General features: G+C 58.2%; 1 protein-coding gene across 5 annotated transcripts; it reads left to right on the forward strand.

Moving 5' to 3' along the window:
- Nucleotides 1–1,519: 1,519 nt before the first annotated feature.
- FHOD1 (formin homology 2 domain containing 1) lies at nucleotides 1,520–18,084 on the forward strand. Of its 5 annotated transcripts, none has more exons than XM_085071656.1 (25): nucleotides 1,520–1,777; nucleotides 7,855–7,961; nucleotides 8,100–8,164; nucleotides 9,482–9,549; nucleotides 9,643–9,748; nucleotides 10,127–10,221; nucleotides 10,630–10,741; nucleotides 10,834–10,928; nucleotides 11,017–11,160; nucleotides 11,279–11,493; nucleotides 11,649–11,759; nucleotides 12,053–12,076; nucleotides 12,780–12,833; nucleotides 13,291–13,457; nucleotides 13,704–14,348; nucleotides 14,394–14,656; nucleotides 14,910–15,062; nucleotides 15,199–15,381; nucleotides 15,641–15,760; nucleotides 15,914–16,075; nucleotides 16,184–16,374; nucleotides 16,447–16,639; nucleotides 16,719–16,872; nucleotides 16,958–17,134; nucleotides 17,659–18,084. In XM_085071656.1, the coding sequence occupies exons 1-25, from the start codon at nucleotides 1,592–1,594 to the stop codon at nucleotides 17,739–17,741; spliced, it is 3,873 nt and encodes a 1,290-aa protein (XP_084927782.1). In that variant the 5' UTR covers nucleotides 1,520–1,591; the 3' UTR covers nucleotides 17,742–18,084. The 5 variants fall into 5 exon arrangements, with proteins under 5 accessions (XP_084927782.1, XP_084927783.1, XP_084927780.1 ...); XM_085071657.1 differs by having other exon boundaries at nucleotides 13,704–14,315; nucleotides 14,361–14,656; XM_085071654.1 differs by having other exon boundaries at nucleotides 13,704–14,656.
- Nucleotides 18,085–18,118: the final 34 nt, after the last annotated feature.

An 18,118-nucleotide genomic window follows, 5' to 3' on the forward strand; every position in this document is an offset into this window, starting at 1 on the left:
CCCGCGTCACGCGCACGTGGGGATGCGCCGGGACTGCCCCCGCGCCCCACGCCACGGGCCCCGCCCGCCGCTCCCCGCCCCGACCGGCACCGACACCGGCCCGCCCCGCACCTCTCCCCGGTACTGCCCCGGAGCCCAGCACCACCCTGCTCACCCCCGCATCCCCCTCCATCCCAGCTCATCCGCACCCTCCCGGAGCCTCCGCCCCTGTCTCAGTCCTCTCTGCAACTGTCCCAATGCCGCCTGCATCACCCTGGTCTCCCATGCCCTCTCCCCGTGCCTCTGCTCTGAGTCCCCCTCCCTGGCTGCCATCAAATTCCCCATCTTCCCCCACATTCAATCCCCTGCCCAGACAGCCCCTTCTCAGCTGAAACCATCCACCCCTGCCCCAGGTGCTGTCTGAGCACCAGCCTGGGAGCACCCCAGGGGGCCCCCCAAGATTTCTGTCTCCCTTTTACCTCCTCAGCCCCTCTCAGACACCCCTAAAACCCCCTGCTTGTTGTCTAGGCCATCCCCCATGCTCTGGGAGGTGTCCCATCTCCCACATCCCTTCCCTGAGGCTCCCAATCTAGGGGATCCAGGTCCCCATGTCCTGGATGGGAAGGAAAGTATGCCCAAGCAGTCCAGGGAGATGGGATGCTGCTGGGCAGAGGGCAAGAAGAGATACTGGAAGAGTACTCCATGGAGAGCCAGCTCTGACCTGTGTCCACGTGGCCCCAGAGGACAGGACAAGACACCTCAGCCCAAGCAAGACCTCTGGCTGGTAGTGCCTATGGCATGGGCACTCTAGGGTGCTGGGTGCCAGGCTGAGCCCACTGGCCAGGTAGGACTGGGCCACAGGACACTTCCCTGGCAGTATCAGTGGCACCACTTCTTCCCATCTCTCTGCTTGGGTGCAAATGTGCTACAAATGTTTGCCAGCAGAATCCAATGGCTGGGGAACGCAGGCTGGAGGCAGGAGCAAGGGGAAATCTTCCTGCCTACCACTCCGTCATATCTGACCACTGTCATTGTCCAGGTAATCTGTCAAAAAGAAAGTAAATTGGTTTTACACAAACTTTGCTTTGCAGGTTGAGCTCAGTATGCCCTGCTTTCAGGACAGCACCACAAGAACCTTGGATCCAAGAAGCTCATCCTGTGCTGCTTCGCCCCTGCTCCAAGATGGGGAGATTGAGTCCAGCTGCCCATCTGTGCTCCAGTTTACCTGGGGCGAGCAGCCCCACATGGAGCAGCCCGGAGCAGCCTGGAGCCTCCTGGGGCCTGGAGCATCCCAGTGCTGCCCCACAAGACCTGGAGCACCCCTGAGGCCAGAGCAACCTGGAGATCCCTGATATCGGGGCATCCCGCTGGAGCCCCCCAGAGCCTGGAGCATCCCTCCGGAACCTGGAGCATCCCTGGTGCCAGAGCATCCCAGTGGAGCCCCCCAGCGCCTGGAGCTTCCCGGGGCCAGAGCATCCCTCCTGGATGCCCGCGGGAGGGCGCCTAGCGGGCCACTACCGGGACGGGGCGGGACGGAGGGCTGGGCCGAGGCCGTGTCCGCCCGCGTTCCCCGGGGGCGGTGCCGCGCGTGGCGGCGGCGGCAAGCGGGGCCATGGCGGTGGTGGAGGCGGCGGAGGCGACGGTGCCATGCCGGGTGCAGTACCTGGAGGACGCGGATCCCTTCGCCGTCGGCGGCTTCCCGGAGCCCCGACGCGCCCCGGTTTACGCCGTGGTGGAGGCGCTGGCCCTCGGGGCGCAGCTCCCCGCGGTGCACCGCTTGCTCGGGGCCCCGCTGCCGGTGAGGAGGAACGGGGGGCGGTGGGGAAAGCACCGGGCGAGGATTGCCGGCCAGAGGGGACCGGGGGGCGAGGGATCGGGCGGTGTGTCCCGGGCAGCGCTCCCGGTGTGAGTCACGGCGGAATTCGGGAGCCCCCGCGGGAGATGCCAGCCTCGGCCGGCCCTCCATGAGTCGGCGGGGAGGAAGAGGATGTGCTTGCTCAGAGCGGGCAGGAACCCGGGCAGGGGGAAGCAGGATGAGGAGAGGCGTCCATCCCCGTGTCGTCGGGGCTGAGCCAGGCAGCGCGCTCCCCACCGGCATCCCACTTCCACGCCGGCAACCGGGAGCGGAGCACAGCGGCTCCCTAACCTTCGGGACCGTTCCAGTGTTCCTGCTTTCTGCGGCACCTGGAACTTGTGGAGGTGATGGAGGGGCCGGAGCCCCTCGCCGGCATTCATCTCTCTGGTCCGGCAGCAGCTTTGTCACCAGAGAGCAGTACGGAAATTCAGACTGAGCAATTTCCTCCAGGTGGGGGGGAGGCAGGAGGCCGAATGTGAAGCGAGGCACTGTGTCTTTTTCGTGCGTCCTCAAGCCTCACTGGGGCTGGGAAGTGCAGGAGATAGGGGAGACAGGGGCCCTCCGGGAGTATCTCCTGTTGGCGCAATGCTCTCGGAGCATCCTTCACAGGATGGGGACGGGCTTGTTTTCCTCCTTAGGAACGCGGGACCCAGCAGAGCTTGGCAATGACTGAGCATCTCTGTCTTGCAGCACTACAGGACTGCAGGGAAGGGATGTAGGAGCCCAGGCTACCTGGGGGAGTGTGGAGTCTGAGCTGGAGAGGAGAGATGGGGCAGCAGGAGGGAGAAATCAGCTCGCTGTGCCCAACACTGAGCTTGCTGGCCTGCCAGGGAAGAGGGGATCACTTTGAGACCCTTGCCTGCACAAAGAAAAATTACCCTTTATCCCCCTTTTCATTTTTCTTGGAGCAAAGAATCAGCGTCTCATGTCGCCGTCATGGGATTTTTAGGCAGTGACTAAACGGAGTTTGTTTGGGAACAAACAGCCTGGAGACATGACGAATGGAGCAAACTCAAATTTCAGGCGTGTGCTGTGCTCCCTGGGCAGGAGCTGGCTGTAACGGGATCGCCAGTCCGGAGTGCTGCCATGGCAGCACGGGACAGTGGGAGGAGGGACTGGACACTGCGTTCCCGGGGGCAGGAGCATTGCAAGGAGGTCCTGTGCCCAGCAGAAGTGTGTTGATCCTGGCATTTCAGGCTCTGTTTTCTGCCTAAGCCAAGCTCTGGATATTTTTTCCTATAGTTTCCCTATATCATCTCATGACCCTTGGTGGAATCATAGGTGAACAGCTAAGATCTTGTTCTGGGTTTATAAACCAGATTTCTGAATTATATAGGTTATAAACCATGCTGCCTTTACCACATGGAGCTCTTTGAGGCAGCAAGGTGTGCAGAATGTCCCACCTGACAAGCTGGGATGCTGGCTGGGGTTTGCATGAGCAAACATGTTCATTGACAGCCTCCTGCAGCGGGATTTACAGCCTTCCAAACCACCCAGTTCAGCCCAAATTCAGAGCTGGCACCCTTGGAGCCATGTAGATGTTGTTCCCCTGGCATGACCAGCCAAAGCCTCCCCTGGTGCCCTTTGTGCCAGGTTGCACTCAGCTCCATTACTCGCCGCCCTAAAATTAGTAAATGAACAGTCGGATTTTTCCCAAGGAGCTGGCTGTAAAAAAATTCAGCTGGGGAAGCCTGGTGCCAGGTTTGTCCTGCTGGGCAGCGTGCCTGGACCTGCAGAGCACTGGGAAGAGGATGCAGCAGCCAGGAGGGACCTGGGCTGGGGGTGCCCTCATCATTTGAGGAGGATTGAGCTGCAGGCACCCAGGGGATGAGCTGCCATGGGAGAGCAGCTGAGTCCTACCCTTGCTGAGCCCAGCAAAGCAGTTCCCTGTGCTGGGAGCAGCTTTGAGATGATGAGCACGAGGTTTCTGGTGCAGGCATCACTGCCTTGAATAGCCTGTCCTGCCCCATGACACCCTTGGTGCTTCCTCTCTGTGTGCACAACCTGTCGCTGATGACTTTTTCATGCTCTTCGGGAAGTGTGTTTGTGCTTGGAAATACCTTCCCGCTTTGTTGCTTTGTTTGCTGCTGCTGCATTGTTTGCCTCCAGGCTGATACTATCTTCTCCTGCTTTCCAGCATTTTTCTAGTACCCTTGGGTGATGCTTGGGCAGGGTGTGGGAGTTTTCTGAACCTCTGCAGGCAGGTTTTGACAGGGCAGGTTTTTTTGGCTGTCCCTAAAGTCCCCAAAGGCCCCTGTGCTCCCTTGCCCCCAGCACTATCTCACCTCTAAATCTGGGGCTTTTTCCAAACAATTGCAAAACCCATCAGGCTGAGTTTTGCTTTCTCCTTCCGCCCCCGGAAACCTGGGAAGAGCAAACAGCTCGCTGGCCTCAGTGCCCTAAGCTTGCTGAGAGCTCTTGTGCTCGAAAGAAGTGCTGGTGGGGCAGTCTCCATGAGGGAAGTGCACAATCCCCATTCCCCAGCCCTCTTGCCCTCTGTTTCCTAAGAGGCTTGAGGAGGGCTTTGCTGAAGGTCTTCGCCCCACTTAACCTCTGCACGGCATGAAAGCAGTGATGAGGGGTTGTCCTGCACTCCCCAGCTCCCAACACCATCCTCTGGGAGGGAGCTGCAGGCAGGCATTCATGCCATGGCTTTTCCAGGACATCAGCTGCTGCCTAGGACTGGGGTCTTCCTGCTGCCACGGGTCTGTTGATGAGCAATGAGAGATCTGTTAATGAGCAATGAGCCCAGCTGGAGGAGCTTCCAGAGGGAGGCAAGTTTGCACTTCTGGGCTGGCTCTGGGTGACCTCCAGAGATCCCTTCTGGCTTGGGTATTGTTCCCTGCCCCCCTAATAAGGCAGTGGCAGTGTTCCCATCCACTTGCTGCCATCCATCATGCAGGAGTGGACAGGGGACAGCACCTGAGTGTCCTGGCAGTAGACACCTGTCTTAGCCCTGCAACTGAATCATGGTGAATGCTTGGTTGGGGTTTGGGTTGGTTCTACAGCATAGCTCTATAAACCATCAGTCCTTGTGTGTTTTGGGGGGATGAGCAGAAGCTGCTGGTGCCAGCTTCAGTGGGCTTTCTGACCCACTGGTGCCTTTTGTTTAACTGCTGCTGTATTATTTAAAGAATACATTTTTTCTGTAATTTCCCCATAGCCTTTCTAGAAGAGCTGCAGTGATGTTGGGAAATTGTGGTTACCAGGAAAAGAAATTGTTAGAAAGGGAGTAAAAATGTTTCCTTTGCTGGCAGATAAAGAGGATATTTGCTGCCTGGCCTTGGAGCGTCCTCCCATGTGGGGATGCCGTGATAGGGGTGAGCAGGAAAATGGGATGCTGTGGTGGGTGGTGTGAGTGCAGCTGTGCATGGATGATGTCTCCATATTGGAGGTGGAGAGGTCTCCATCACACCCCCATTGACTCCTGGAATGGTTTGGGTTTGAAGGGACCTTAAACCGATCGTCTGTTCCACACTGCTGCCATGGTCAGGAACACCTTCCATTAGACCTGATGTTCCAAGTCCCATCCAACCTGGCCTTGAACACAGGGATGGGGCATTCAACACAGACAGAGAAACCTTTTCCAGGTCATGGGTCCTTGTCCCCCATCAAGACTGGCACCAGCATCGTGTCCTCAGCAAGACCCCAGAACCTCCCTGTGGAATGGGTGAAGGACATTCATCCTGCTGCAGGGTGGCTGGGGCTCCCAGGAGCCACGGGATGGATGTGTGAGCGTGGGACACTCTCCCAGCTCTGCTTTGCCCTCAAATCCCCATTGCTCTCAAAGTCCAGCTCATTTCATAATGGTTTACCAGGCAGGAGACAGATGGATCAGAGCCATCCTGCACTGGGAGCTGTCAGTAACCTGTGACCCCAACTTGCTGTCCTCAGCAGCACGACCCCGAGATCCTGCCTTGATCCTGCAGGGTGTAAACCCTTTGTCCGAATAACCCCTGGCCCCGGGGCAGTCGGTGCTCCCTGGCGTGGAAGTACCACCCAGGACTTTTGGCAGGGCAGCCAGGAGCCTGGGATGGCCTCTCTCCATCCCCAGGGGATGGTGTTTGCCAGGGTGGTTGCAGCCAAACCAGGGCTCAGTACTTGGAGCATCCCTAGTGGGAAATGCTGCCAAGCTCACACAGGAAATATGTGGGGTCAGGTCCCAGGGGCTTGGCCTCCCTCACCAGCTGGGACATATCACTAGCCCCGAAGGAGCTGGGGATGTTAACTCTGGCTTGCTGGGACTGTGGCTGCCCAGAGAAGACAAGGCTTTTGTACTGGAGGTGATTTGCTGTGTTTGAGTGCCTGGGTGGATGCAGGGATGCTCAGGCAGATGCAGGGATGCCTGAGGGGATGCCCAGGAGGCTGCAGAGATGCCTGTGGGGACAAAGGGGTGGCTAGGAGGATGCATGGGGTGGCTGGGAGGACACAGATTGTGTGAGAGGATGCCCAGCAGTATGCAAGATTGGCTGGGTGGATGCAGGGATGTCCAGGTAGATGCAGGGATGCAGGACAGCCTGTCCCTGTGGAGGAATTGAAGTGTTCCTCAGTGAGCAAACCCTGTATGGGGTCTCTGTTAGGAACTCACGCTGTGAAGGCAGAGCTGCCAGCCAGGAGCACCTGCCCAGTGCCAGCAGCCTGTGTTTGCTGCACATTGCCACTGCTGGCTGGTGTGGCCAGTGACCACAGGACGTGGAGTGGGACACATCAACGTCCAGCCCAACAACAGTGCCCTGCCAAATTGCCCGCTATCCCGAGGTGTGGTCAGCATTAATTACTTCAATGTACTTGGCATTTTACTTTGCCCTTTGGTATTAATGTCACACTCACAGTGAATTCATATGTGTGAGCTTGTGCACAATGCTGGGACTCAAGGAGATGGGAATGTCATGGAAAGGAATCCCAGTGAGATGCAGGAGCCATATCCAATATTGCTGTGGGATCTCTAGGGCCACAGTGGGGACAGGCATTGATGGGAAAGACAGAGAAGCTGTGACTGTTCCCATCTGAGCTCCTCAGCCACCGGGTTGTATTTGGAGCTTTTTGCAATTTGCGGCTGAAATTGAGGTGAGGTTTTAGATGGCTAATGGGCCACCACGTCTCTCCCCTATTGCACCATGAGCAGCTTTAATAATGGGGATTTAGCCCCAGTCCTCAGCTCCTGCTGTGCAGGACTGTTCCTTGGAGATGGGATGAGCAGGGAGAGGGCGGGGCAGGGGAGTTGCAAATGCTTTAGGAACAGATCCAGATGTGCAGGGGAGGCAGGGCGCTGGCACTGCCCTCCCTCTGCTACTACTCATGCCTCGAGGGAGAGCTGCCATGTCCCAGAAGATCTGCCTGGGTGCTGTGGGGTGCTGCTGGCTCCAGGGTGGCTCAAGGACTTTGTCGATGCCATGCCCACTGGCTGAGGTGCACCATGGGTGCTGCACGTGGACTTTCTGGGAACATGTCCTCACCCCAGCCTTGTCCTGGGGCTGTGCTTATCCCCAACCCGATGGAAGATGCCACGTGGCTGTGGGCTTAGTCAGAGGGTGTGTCAGCCAGGGGACATCCCAGGGGTTTGCCCTGATTTGGGGTGTCCCCAGCTGGGCTGGGTGCCTGACAGTTCCCGCAGACCCAGTCCCTGCAGGCAGGGGCAGTTTGCCAGCCCTGGGAGGAGACAGATCCTACCCCAGTCACGCCCCTGCTGACTAAGGGGGGCCTCAGGGAGCCGATCAACCTCTTGCCATGGTTCCCACCCAGGGATTGCCAAGTAGCTCCATGGCAGCAGGACTGCCCTTGCTCAGCCTTTTCCAGCCTGGGGCTCCATGTTTCTCCACACTTAGCACAGGGCTGAAGCAAAGGATGCTGGGGCATCTCCCTGCAGAGCCAGTGGCTGGGGCAGATGGGACCTTCCACCCCACTCCAGGATGTGTCTGCCAGCCGAGTTTAGTGTGGGCAGGAGGGTGGCCTGGGAATGCTCTGGGAGCCAGGGGGGTGTTGTGGGCACGTGGGCTCAACCTGGCTGTCTGCATCCCCAGCTGGAGGACTGCACGCTGCAGGTCTCACCCTCCGGACACTACCTGGACCTGGACTTGTCCCTGCTGGAACAGAAGGATGATCTGGAGGGTTTCTATGAAGAGGTCAGGTAAGGCACATGGGGTACCTGAGTCCTGTGGGGACAGGACACAGGGACTCCACATGTGCGTGAACACCCATGAGCAAGGGGCCTGGGGCCGTGGTGATCCCACTGCAGGCACTAATACCGCATTTTCCTCCACCTTAGGAAGGGGAGACGGCCAACCCTGATCCTGCGCACGCAGCTCTCTGTCCGAGTCCACGCCATCCTCGGTGAGTTGGGGCTGCTCCCTCCTCCAGGCTGGTGTAGGTCCAGCAGCTCCACTGCCCTGGATGGTGGAGGTTTGGCCTCTGCAGTGAGTTTTGGCCAGGCTTTTTGTGATGGAGAGGGCTGCTTCCGCCCCATAACCCCTCCCAGAGATAAAGGGACATGGTCCCCATGGTGTACCCGCTGGGTTAATCCCCTTCATCCTCAGAGATCAGGACTTCTTGCCTCTTGGGCTGGGAGTCCACCACCCACTGCAGTTATTCTGGGTCATTCAGGCAAGCTCTAAATATAGCTGTGAGGACATAAACAAACGGCCCTTGCGCAGCAAAAAGTGCTGCCATGGCTTTGGGCAGCCTGCTCCGAGGTCCTGCAAAATATTCAGGAATCTCAAGCTTTTTTTTTTTTTGGCAGGGGGAAAACAAGCGCAGAGCAGAGTGATGCCAGATGGGCATCAGCTGGCTGTGCAGGGCTGCAGCTGAACCATGCAGGAAAGGGCAGGAAGCCCAGGGTCAGGGTCATGGTCATGCTCTTTGCCAGCAGTTCCCAGGCTCTGTCTGAGCCCTGAGCTCTTCTGCTTTCTCTCCCGGCTGCTCTGCCTTCCCTCTCAGCTGCTCTGACAAGCCGATAAGGGAGTGGAGGAGGCTGCTGGGACACTGTGTTTTACAGGGCATATCTGGAAGACTATTTGGACATCTTGTTTTTGGCTTGTTACAGCTCTAACCCTGACCCAAATAAGTTGGGATGTGTGGCTAACTCAATTTTTGCATGTGGGAAGTGCTGGCTCCCAATGGCTTTGGTGTCTTCATGGGGCTTTCCAGCTTCCCACTGCTCCAGCTGCTCCATGCTGGCTGCTGCCTGCAGGCACAACCTCCATAAGCACATAGTCTCCAGCCCAGTGACAGTCCTGTCCCCAAGCAACCCATGTCACACTACTGTCTTCCCATCCCCAGCCTGCAGTTTTTCCCAAGCCCCAGTGCTTCTGGGAGCTCTGGGACCATGGCATGGTTGTGCCCAGGGAGGGACAGCTAAAAGTAGCTCAACCTCCTGCCTGTGTTCCTGTTTAGGTTCTGCACAGGAAACCAGAGGGGATATTTGTGACTTTGCTGGTCAGAAAAAAAAAGCAAAAAAAAAGGAAATAGGAAAGTGACAGGGCTGAAATATGTAGTTGTGGAACAGCAGCTGCTTCCAGCCAGTGTGTCGCACAGCCAGGGCAATGGCACAGGGTTTGAGTCAGATGCAGGGCTTTCCCAGAAAGCTTGGAGCATTTGGGAGCCCTGGCTCAGCAGTGAGCCCTTCACACCACATCTCTCCTTTCCTCCCAGAGAAGCTGTACAACTCGCAGGGGCCGGAGCTGCGGCGGTCCCTCTTCTCCCTGAAGCAGCTCTTCCAGGTGAGGTGATGCCAGTGTGATGTGGGGCCAGGGACTCCCCCAGGGCTGGCTGCCCACCCCACACTGTGGTAACACTTGACTTTCTCCCCACAGGAGGACAAGGACCTGGTGCCAGAGTTCGTGAACCTGGAGGGGTTGACGTGCCTGGTCAAAGTGGGGGCAGAGGCTGACCAGAACTACCAGAATTACATCCTCCGGGGTTGGTATTTGGGCACAGAGCACCTCTGGAGCAGGTTGCCTAAGAAGCTGTGGATGCCCCATCCCTGGAGGTGTTCAAGGCCAAGTTGGATGGGTCTTTCATGCAACCTGGTCTAATGGAAGGTATCCCTGTCTGTGGCAGGGGAGTTGGAATGAGATGGTCTTTAAGGTCCCTTCCAACCCAAGCCATTCCAGGCTTTTATGCTTATTCCCAGGGAGGAAGGCTGGCACTCAGGGCGAGCAAGCCAGCAAATTTGCCAGGGCTACTCTGCCTTCCCAGCTGCCAGACATTGCCCTTGCTGTGGTGATGCTGTGCAGGGATGGGAATTCCCAACCCCTGCCTGCTGCACTATCAGCCTGCCCACTCTCTGCCTTGCAGCCTTGAGCCAGATCATGCTCTTCGTGGATGGGATGCAGGGTGTCATCAACCACAACGAGACTGTCCAGTGGCTGTACACGCTGTCAGGAAGCCCAGTAGGTGCCTGTTGCTCTTGGGGAGCTGCCTGTGCCCTCCACTACATCCCCTTCCCTGCTTGTGGCTGTCCCCTTGCACCATCCCTCAGAGGACGTACTCCACTCTCTGCCTCTGGGCTTGGTACACTGGTACCTTTGCTTGTGTTGGGTCCTGCTCCCACCTATCTGGAAGTCACACAGGGTCTGCAGGGTCCCAGTCCTGATGTGACCACATTCCCAGTCTCAGAGCTTGAGTAGGATGCTCCTGCTCCAGTGCCTCTTGGCCATCAGCCTCACAGCTGCAGGTCCCTGGCCCCAAGGCAAAGCTCCCAGTCCTGGGGCATGGGCACAGCCACACCACGGTGCCCCAGTGGCACACCAGCAGCCCCCTGCCACTGCTGCTGTCCCAGCTGCCGTCCCTTGTCCCAGTTTCGCCTGGTGGTGAAGACAGCACTGAAGCTGCTCCTGGTGTTCGTGGAATACACAGAGCCCAATGCCTTGCTCCTCATCCGTGCCGTCAATGCCGTGGACCAGGCGAGAGGTGAGTGCAGCCCCAGCCTCCTGCAAGGTCCCTGCTGGAGGGCAGTGTCCCCTCCCGGCCTGTATGTCACCTGCACGTACCACTTTTCCCAGGCACCTGTCCATGGTCCAGCCTGATGGCCATCCTGGAGCAGCGCCACGGGGCTGACACAGAGCTGCTGGTGTTCACCATGACACTGATCAACAAGGTCTGGGGGGGTGTCACCATGGTGCCACCCTGGTGGGGCTCAGTGTGGGTCACCCCAGTCTCAGCAGTATCCCTCTGGTATTGCTCAGACTCTGGCAGCCCTCCCAGATCAGGACACCTTCTACGATGTGACTGACTGCCTGGAGCAGCAGGGCATGGAGCAGGTGGTGCAGCAGTATCTGGGCAGCAAGGGCACTGACCTTGACTTGAAGCAGCAGTTCACACTCTATGAGGTGAGCAGGGCTCCAGCAGGATCTGGCCATGTGCCACCTGTCTCCAGCAGGGAGGGTGGGGGCATGGGGTGGCAGAGATGCTGCTGTGCCCAGTGCCATGCCCCTGATCCCTCCACAGAATGCTCTCAAGCTGGAGGATGATGTGGAAGAGCAACCCCCAGGAGGACGCAAAGAGCGGAGGAGGACAGATGAGGGCCGGCGTGGGTGGCGATCCCAGGGTGGCTCTCAGGACCCCAGTGCCGATGCCCAGCCACTGCTGGGGTCTTCTGACACTCCAAAGGAGCCCCCAGCTGAGGACACCCTGCCTGTCCCCACACCAAGCAGCCCAGCAGAGTAAGTGCAGCTGGAGGTGGTCTGTGGTGGGGATGCTCCTGGGATGGTGAAGACACTGAGATGCAGCATAAGCAGCACATGGATCTATTGCTGGTGCCAGGGTGGAGAGCAGCCCTGTGGGACCTGCTCTCAGTCCCTGTCACCTCTTCTTCCAGACCCTGTCCCACCAGCATCTACAACAGTGCATCCAGCGTGCGGCTGGCCCTGGCCTCCCCCCCAGCTGAGAAGGAGCAGCTCCTGGGCCCAGGAGAGCGCAGTGTCTACAAGTAAGGAGCCAGGAGGGGCTGGGTGCATGGGGGTCCCCCGGGGCAGCAGGATGGGCTCCCAGGAGCATGAGGTGTGTCCATCCCAGGGCACACTCTGCCTTTCCCAGGGGGAAACAATCTGGGAGGGCACTGGAGCTGGAGAGATGTGTGAGGGGGCAGCAGGTATCAAAGGGTCTGGCCAGGGGCTCCAAGGCATCCATTGGGCATGCACAGCTCTATGCCAGCTCCTCATTCTCCTCTCTGCCCACGCTTGTCCTCTCCTCTGCCCACTCTTTCTGTCTTTCCTTTTGCAGGCTGCGCCAAACTGCCCCTGTCTGGTAAGTGCCTGGGCTCTGCATGTGCGTGCTCCCTCCCAGCATGATCATAGAATCATAGAATCCTGGAATAGTTTGGGTTGGAAGGGACCTTCAAAATCATCTAGTTCCAGTGCTTCCGCTAGACAGGTTGCTCAAACTCCCATCCAGCCTGTTCTTACAGGGATGGGGTATTCACAGCTTCCTTGCACAACCCATGCCAATGTCTCACCAGTCTCACAGGGAAGAATTTCTTCCTAATAGCCAATTTAAACCTACTCTCTTTCAGTTTAATGTCCTGTTAATTCTCCCTTGTCCTATCCTATGATGGTCTGGGGGGAGCAGGCACTTGCACCCACCTTGCTGCCCCCATTCCTAGCCTCTCCCTTTTAAGTCCTACCTGCAGGACCCCAACCTGCACCCCCATCACCCCACAGGATATGGCACCCTCTGATCCCTGCTTTAGGGTAAGGTGTCCCTGCTGGGGCTGGCACAGCCCACTCCAGGTGTCCTGGCCTGGTGCAGGAGATAATTTCCCATGTCTCCAGCACCCAATGCCACATGGTGCCTGTGCACGAGGGAACTCATCAGGCTCTCTTGGCTCCCTGTGAACCCTGGAGCCATGGGGCAAGGGGTCCATGCTGGAGGGCTGTCAGGTGGGTGTGTGCAGGACACATGAGCCCTGGGGGGCTGCCAGCAGTGGGGGCTAACCCCTGTTTTCCCTCAGGCGGGAGGATGCCCCCTCCTTGCATGGGGACAAGCCTATTTTGAAGAAGTTTGAGTAAGTAGAGGCATGCGTGTGTCTCCAGGCATGCGCTTCCTTGGACTGGTGCCTGGCTGGAGGTATCTGGGCTCCAGCCACACAGGGCATGAGGAGCAGGAGAGTGGTGCCCTCAGGTCTCTGCCCTGGTGGCCTCCTGGGTTTTGCAGCTTTTGGATGACGGTTGCAGTGAGCACCAGGTCTGTTGGGACCAACTGGTGACAGCGGCACCCTGATGGCACAAGCTTTCAGCTGCCATGGGGCTGCAGTGACTCTGTCCCGGAGCCATGGGGCCATTGCCTCTCTCTGCAGGGCTTAGAGGAGGTTGAATCCTTGGTGTTCCTGATGCAGTGTGGCCAGTCAGGGGGTTTCTGTGCTGTGGGACTGGCTGTGCAGTGTGGCATGATGTGGTTTGCCAGTTGTCCCTGTTGTCCCCATCCCTGCTTTGCTCCCAGCCAACATTCACCATATCTTACAGAGCTCGCTTTTTGGAGAACCTGGCTGCAGCCCAGAAGGAGAAGATCTCTTCCATGTCCAAGGGATGGCTCGATGTCCTCAGCGATACTACACTGGAGCATCCTACTGTTCTTGCATGGGAAAGAGACCACGGCACCTCTGATTCTGGGATGGAGCCACCCAGCATAAGTAGGTGCTGCCAGGGTGTGTGTTCCCAGCTCATCCAGCTCCCTAGGGTGGGGATTAGTGATCCCTCTGTCCCCATCCCATGCCAGTGATACACAGAGCCTTGGAGGAGCTGGTGGTACTGCCTTGCTCAAAATGCCAGCAGCTAGGCACACCCCACCAGGGAACAGGACCCCAACTCCACACAGAGCCCAGCACTATCTGCTCCCTCCAAGCAGATTGTCTCAGCTTCTCCTTCTCTCCTTGCAGGGTCTCGTTTGGCTCAATCTGACACCACTGACTCCTGCAGCACCATCTCCTCTGACACCAAGTTTATGTTGGACATGCTCTATGCCAAGGGTTCCTCCAAGTCGGAGGGAGAGAAGGTGTCCCATGAGACCCCACTATCCCCCCAGACCGAGGGTGAGGCAGAGATGGACACCAAGGAAAGTAGCAGCCAGGAGCAGGAGAGTGCCCGACTCCATGGCAGAGCTCCAGATGGGCCAGTGGCCACTGCCCATGCCAAGCTGGCACGTGCCATGTCCAGCATAGATGCTGAGACCCATGTGCAGAAGCTGGAGAACACTGGGATGATGCCCATCAAAAAGGACATGGAGCTGACATGGGAGCGTCTGGAGACCATCCCCATGCAGCTGAAGATCAAGGACTTGGACTTCACTGATTTGGGGGAAGAAGAAGATTTTGACATCCTGAACACGGGGCCAGTGACCAATGGGTCCTTCCTCCATCCTGGCATTGAATCAATGAGTGCTGGAACATTCATGGCTCCCCCTCCACCTCCTGCCCTCCCTGGTTGCCCACCACCACCACCACCACCACCACCTCCACCTCCTGCCCTCCCTGGTTGCCCACCACCACCACCTCCACCTCCTGCCCTCCCTGGTTGCCCACCACCTCCACCTCCACCTCCACCTTCTGCCACCTCTGGTGGCCCACCACCTCCACCTCTACCTCCTGCAGTCCCCGGCTGCCCACCCCCACCAGGGCTGCCAGGCCCCTCAACAACAGATGGCCCCTCCCAGGCCAAGAAGAAGAGGACAGTGAAGCTCTTCTGGAAGGAGCTGAAACAGCTGGATGGCACTGTGGGGCCTGGCAGGTTTGGCCAGGGGACACTTTGGGCATCCCTGCAGAATGTCGAGGTTAATGCTGCCAAACTGGAGCATCTCTTTGAGTCACGGTCAAAGGAAACACCAACCTCAAAGGTACCAGTAGGCACTTGAGGGGTGGGAGAAAGGCTGTGATTTCCTGTGAGAACCCTCGGCATGCACTGTCACCCCTACCCTACGTCAAGGATTTGCACCAGCAGCCCAGAGGCTCAGTGGGGACGATGATGGACAGTGCACTGATTTGATTTGGCTCACTGCGTGGTCTGTGTTTGATTCCCCATGTTCATTATAAGTTTATGAAGGTGAGCCCTTTGCCTGGCTGCCCCCATCCATCCTGTCTTCTTTGCAGAAAGCCATCGATGGGAAGAAGGTGGTGGTGGTGTTGGACCCCAAGAGGAGCAATGCCATTAACATTGGCCTCACCGTGCTGCCGCCCATCCACGTCATCAAGACAGCTGTGCTCAACTTTGACGAGTTTGCAGTCAGTAAGGAAGGGATTGAGGTGAGCACAAGAGAAGCTCAGCTCCTCTGAGATCCTCAGCAGTTGTTTCCCCAGGCCAGGAGACTTCCATGCCATGGTGCCTGGGGTGACACATCTCAAGTAGGGAATCTGACATATCCCTCTCTTCCTGCTCTAGAAAATCCTTACCATGGTGCCAACTGAAGAGGAAAAGCAGAAGATCCAGGAGGCCCAGCTGGCCAATCCTGATGTGCCTTTGGGCTCTGCAGAGCAGTTCCTGCTCTCCTTGTCTTCCATCAGTGACCTCACGGCCAGGCTCCAGCTCTGGGCCTTCAAGCTGGACTATGAGAGTCTGGAGCAGGTAGGGAGCCATGTACCCCATCTCCCCTCTGCTCTCCCACTGCTGACCCCCCAGCACTGCTAAGCACTGAGCCAAGCATGTTTCTGGTGAGGACCAGCCATAGCCAAACATGGGAGGTGCCATCCTGACTGGGGGTGGGCTGCAGGTCCCCAAGGCAAGCATGGGCTTGGATTGACCAGGAAGTGTCCTCATGGGTGAATGCTGAAGCTCCCAAGTAGAGGGTGGCCAAGGGATCTCATCTGCTTCTCCCCTCACCTAGGAGATTGCAGAGCCGCTCTTTGATCTGAAGGTGGGCATGGAGCAGCTGGCCAGAAATCACACATTCAAGTGCATCTTGGCCACGCTGCTGGCCATGGGCAACTTCTTGAATGGTTCTCAGGTGAGGAGCAGGGTGAGGACCAGCCATGGTGCACGGGCACCCAGAAGGGTCCATGGGGATCTGGGAGGTTCTGGTGGGGATCCAGTGGGTCTGCAGACTGGAGGTCTGCTGGAGTAGGGATGGAGAGTCCCTGCTGAGTCCATTGGGTTTCAGAGCAGAGGCTTTGAGCTGGGCTACCTGGAGAAGGTCTCAGAAGTGAAGGACACAGTGCACCGGCAGTCCCTGCTCTACCATCTCTGCCAGATGGTGGTAGAGAAGTTCCCAGAAACCACTGACCTCTACTCGGAAATTGCCTCCATCACCCGCACCGCCAAGGTGAGGCAAGGCAGGTGACACCCAAGCAAGGAGAGGGTGTGGGTCCTGTAGCTGCCCAGCTGCCCAGCTACACCAACATGGCCAAGGACTGACGTCTCACTTTTCCAGGTTGACTTTGAAGAGCTGGCCAACAGCCTGGTGCAGCTGGAGCGGAGGGGCAGGGCCTCCTGGGACAACCTGAAGGTGATTGCCAAGCATGAGACCAAGCCAGTGCTCAAAACCAAGCTGACAGAGTTCCTCAAGGACAGCACCCAGCGCATTCTTGTCCTGAAGGTGGTGCACAGGCGTGTCCTCAACAGGTTGGTGGCTTAGGGACAGAGCAGGAACCTTGCAGTCCTGTTGGTGGCCCGCTGTGACCGATGTTCCCATAGGTTTCACGCCTTCCTGCTGTACCTGGGGTACCCGGTGAGCGCGGCACGGGACGTGAAGGTGACGTCCATCTGCAAACTGCTGCGAGAGTTTGCCCTGGAGTACCGCACCTGCCGGGAGCGCGTCCTGCAGCAGCAGAAGAAACGTGCCGCCCACCGCGAGCGCAACAAGACCCGCGGACGGCTCATCACTGAGGTATGGCAGCACTCGGCCAGATGTCACCAGGAGGTGATGCTCCCCATGTCTCCAACACCAACCTCTCCTCCTGTTACAGACTGAGAAATTCTCCGGCATTGCCGAGGCCGTTTTGCCGTCTGCCGTGGTGTCCAGCAGCCCCAAGGAGCAGATGGAAGCGGGTCACGAGAGCATGAAGATTGTGCTGACCTCCCCCACAAATATCCCTGCCCGCCGCAGCCGAGCCAGCCAGGGTAGGAGCAGGATGGCAAAGGAACTCAAGGCATGCTCAGCTGCCTGGGAACAACTGACGCCAGCATCCTCATTGTCCCCATGCAGGAACAGGGCATGGCACCCCGACCCAGGGCTCTCCAGCCCAGGAGGACATTCCCAGCTCCCCTGATGATGCTTCAGATGAAATCATGGACCAGCTGGTGAAATCAGTGACTCACAATGCCAACCCCCGACCCTGCCCCAACAAGGAGCGCAGGAGGTCCCGTGGCAATAGGAAGTCCTGTAAGTCCCATCCCTGTGTCCTTGTGCCCTGTTTCATCTCTGTTCCCACAGTCTGTCCCTGTACTCTGTCCCACCTCTCTGTCCCTGCCCAGATGCTTTTTCCCAGCTCTGTGTCCCTCTCCCATCTTTGTCTCTGTTGCCATGCCCTGTCCCATCTCTGTATCTCTCTTCCCATGCTCTGCCCAGTCCCCATACTCCTTCTCATCTCTGTCCCTGTCCCTGTCTTCTGCTCCATCTCCATGTCTGTGTAGTCTGTCTCTATGCCTTGTCCCATCTCCATGTCTCTGTACTCTGTCCCTATGCCTTGTGCTTTGTGTCCTTGTTCCCATGCCCTGCCTGACTCCTTCCCCATGGGCCACCCATGACCTGCCATGCTGAGCCCACCAGGCAGGAGGTACCCTCAGACCAGTCCATGCCACTGCACCCCATTACCCCTGCCCTGCCTGGGCAGGCCCCCAGTGTGTGGGGACTCTGGCACCCAGTGCTGCTTGTGCTGCCAGTGCCACACTCTCCTCTTTCCCCAGTGCGGCGGACGCTGAAGAGCGGGCTCAGCGATGACCTGGTGCAGGCGCTGGGCCTGGGGCAGGCACCTGACATGGAGGTTTGAGGGGGCCAAGGGGGCTCTTGCTGCTCCCCACTGCCAGCAGCCCCAGGGCAGGATGTGGTGGCAGCCCCTGCGGTTCCAGGATCGGCATGCTCTGTACCTTTGGCCTCACCTCACTTTTCCCTGCTGGCCTCCAGCTCCCCAGGGTGCAGGCAGCAGGTTGGGAGTGATGCCCCAGAGCTGTTCCGTGGTGACCGGGATGGAGGAAGCTCAGCACCCTGGCATGGAGGCTTGGGGGTTCATCTTCTCAACAGTATTAGAGGGGTCAAGGGGCTGGACCCAGACCCCCCTCTGGGAACTGGGTCTGGCCCACAGCTGCTGTGGCAATAAAATGATCTGAAATGCTGCCAGCGTGCCTTGTTCCTGTACCTGAGAGGCCA

The sequence above is a fragment of the Lichenostomus cassidix genome, chromosome 11, assembly GCF_008360975.1.
Source record: "Lichenostomus cassidix isolate B80296 chromosome 11, HeHo_3.0, whole genome shotgun sequence".
Taxonomy (NCBI): Eukaryota; Metazoa; Chordata; class Aves; order Passeriformes; family Meliphagidae; genus Lichenostomus; species Lichenostomus cassidix.

What these genes read in the sequence shown, in the direction of transcription:
- FHOD1 (XM_085071654.1), top strand. Translation starts at nt 1,592, where the DNA reads ATGGCGGTGGTGGAGGCGGCGGAGGCGACGGTGCCATGCCGGGTGCAG. An exon ending in GGAGAGCGCAGTGTCTACAA is followed by an intron (nt 11,760 to 12,052) that starts GTAAGGAGCCAG and finishes TTCCTTTTGCAG; the next exon opens with GCTGCGCCAAACTGCCCCTG. An exon ending in GCGGACGGCTCATCACTGAG is followed by an intron (nt 16,640 to 16,718) that starts GTATGGCAGCAC and finishes CTCCTGTTACAG; the next exon opens with ACTGAGAAATTCTCCGGCAT.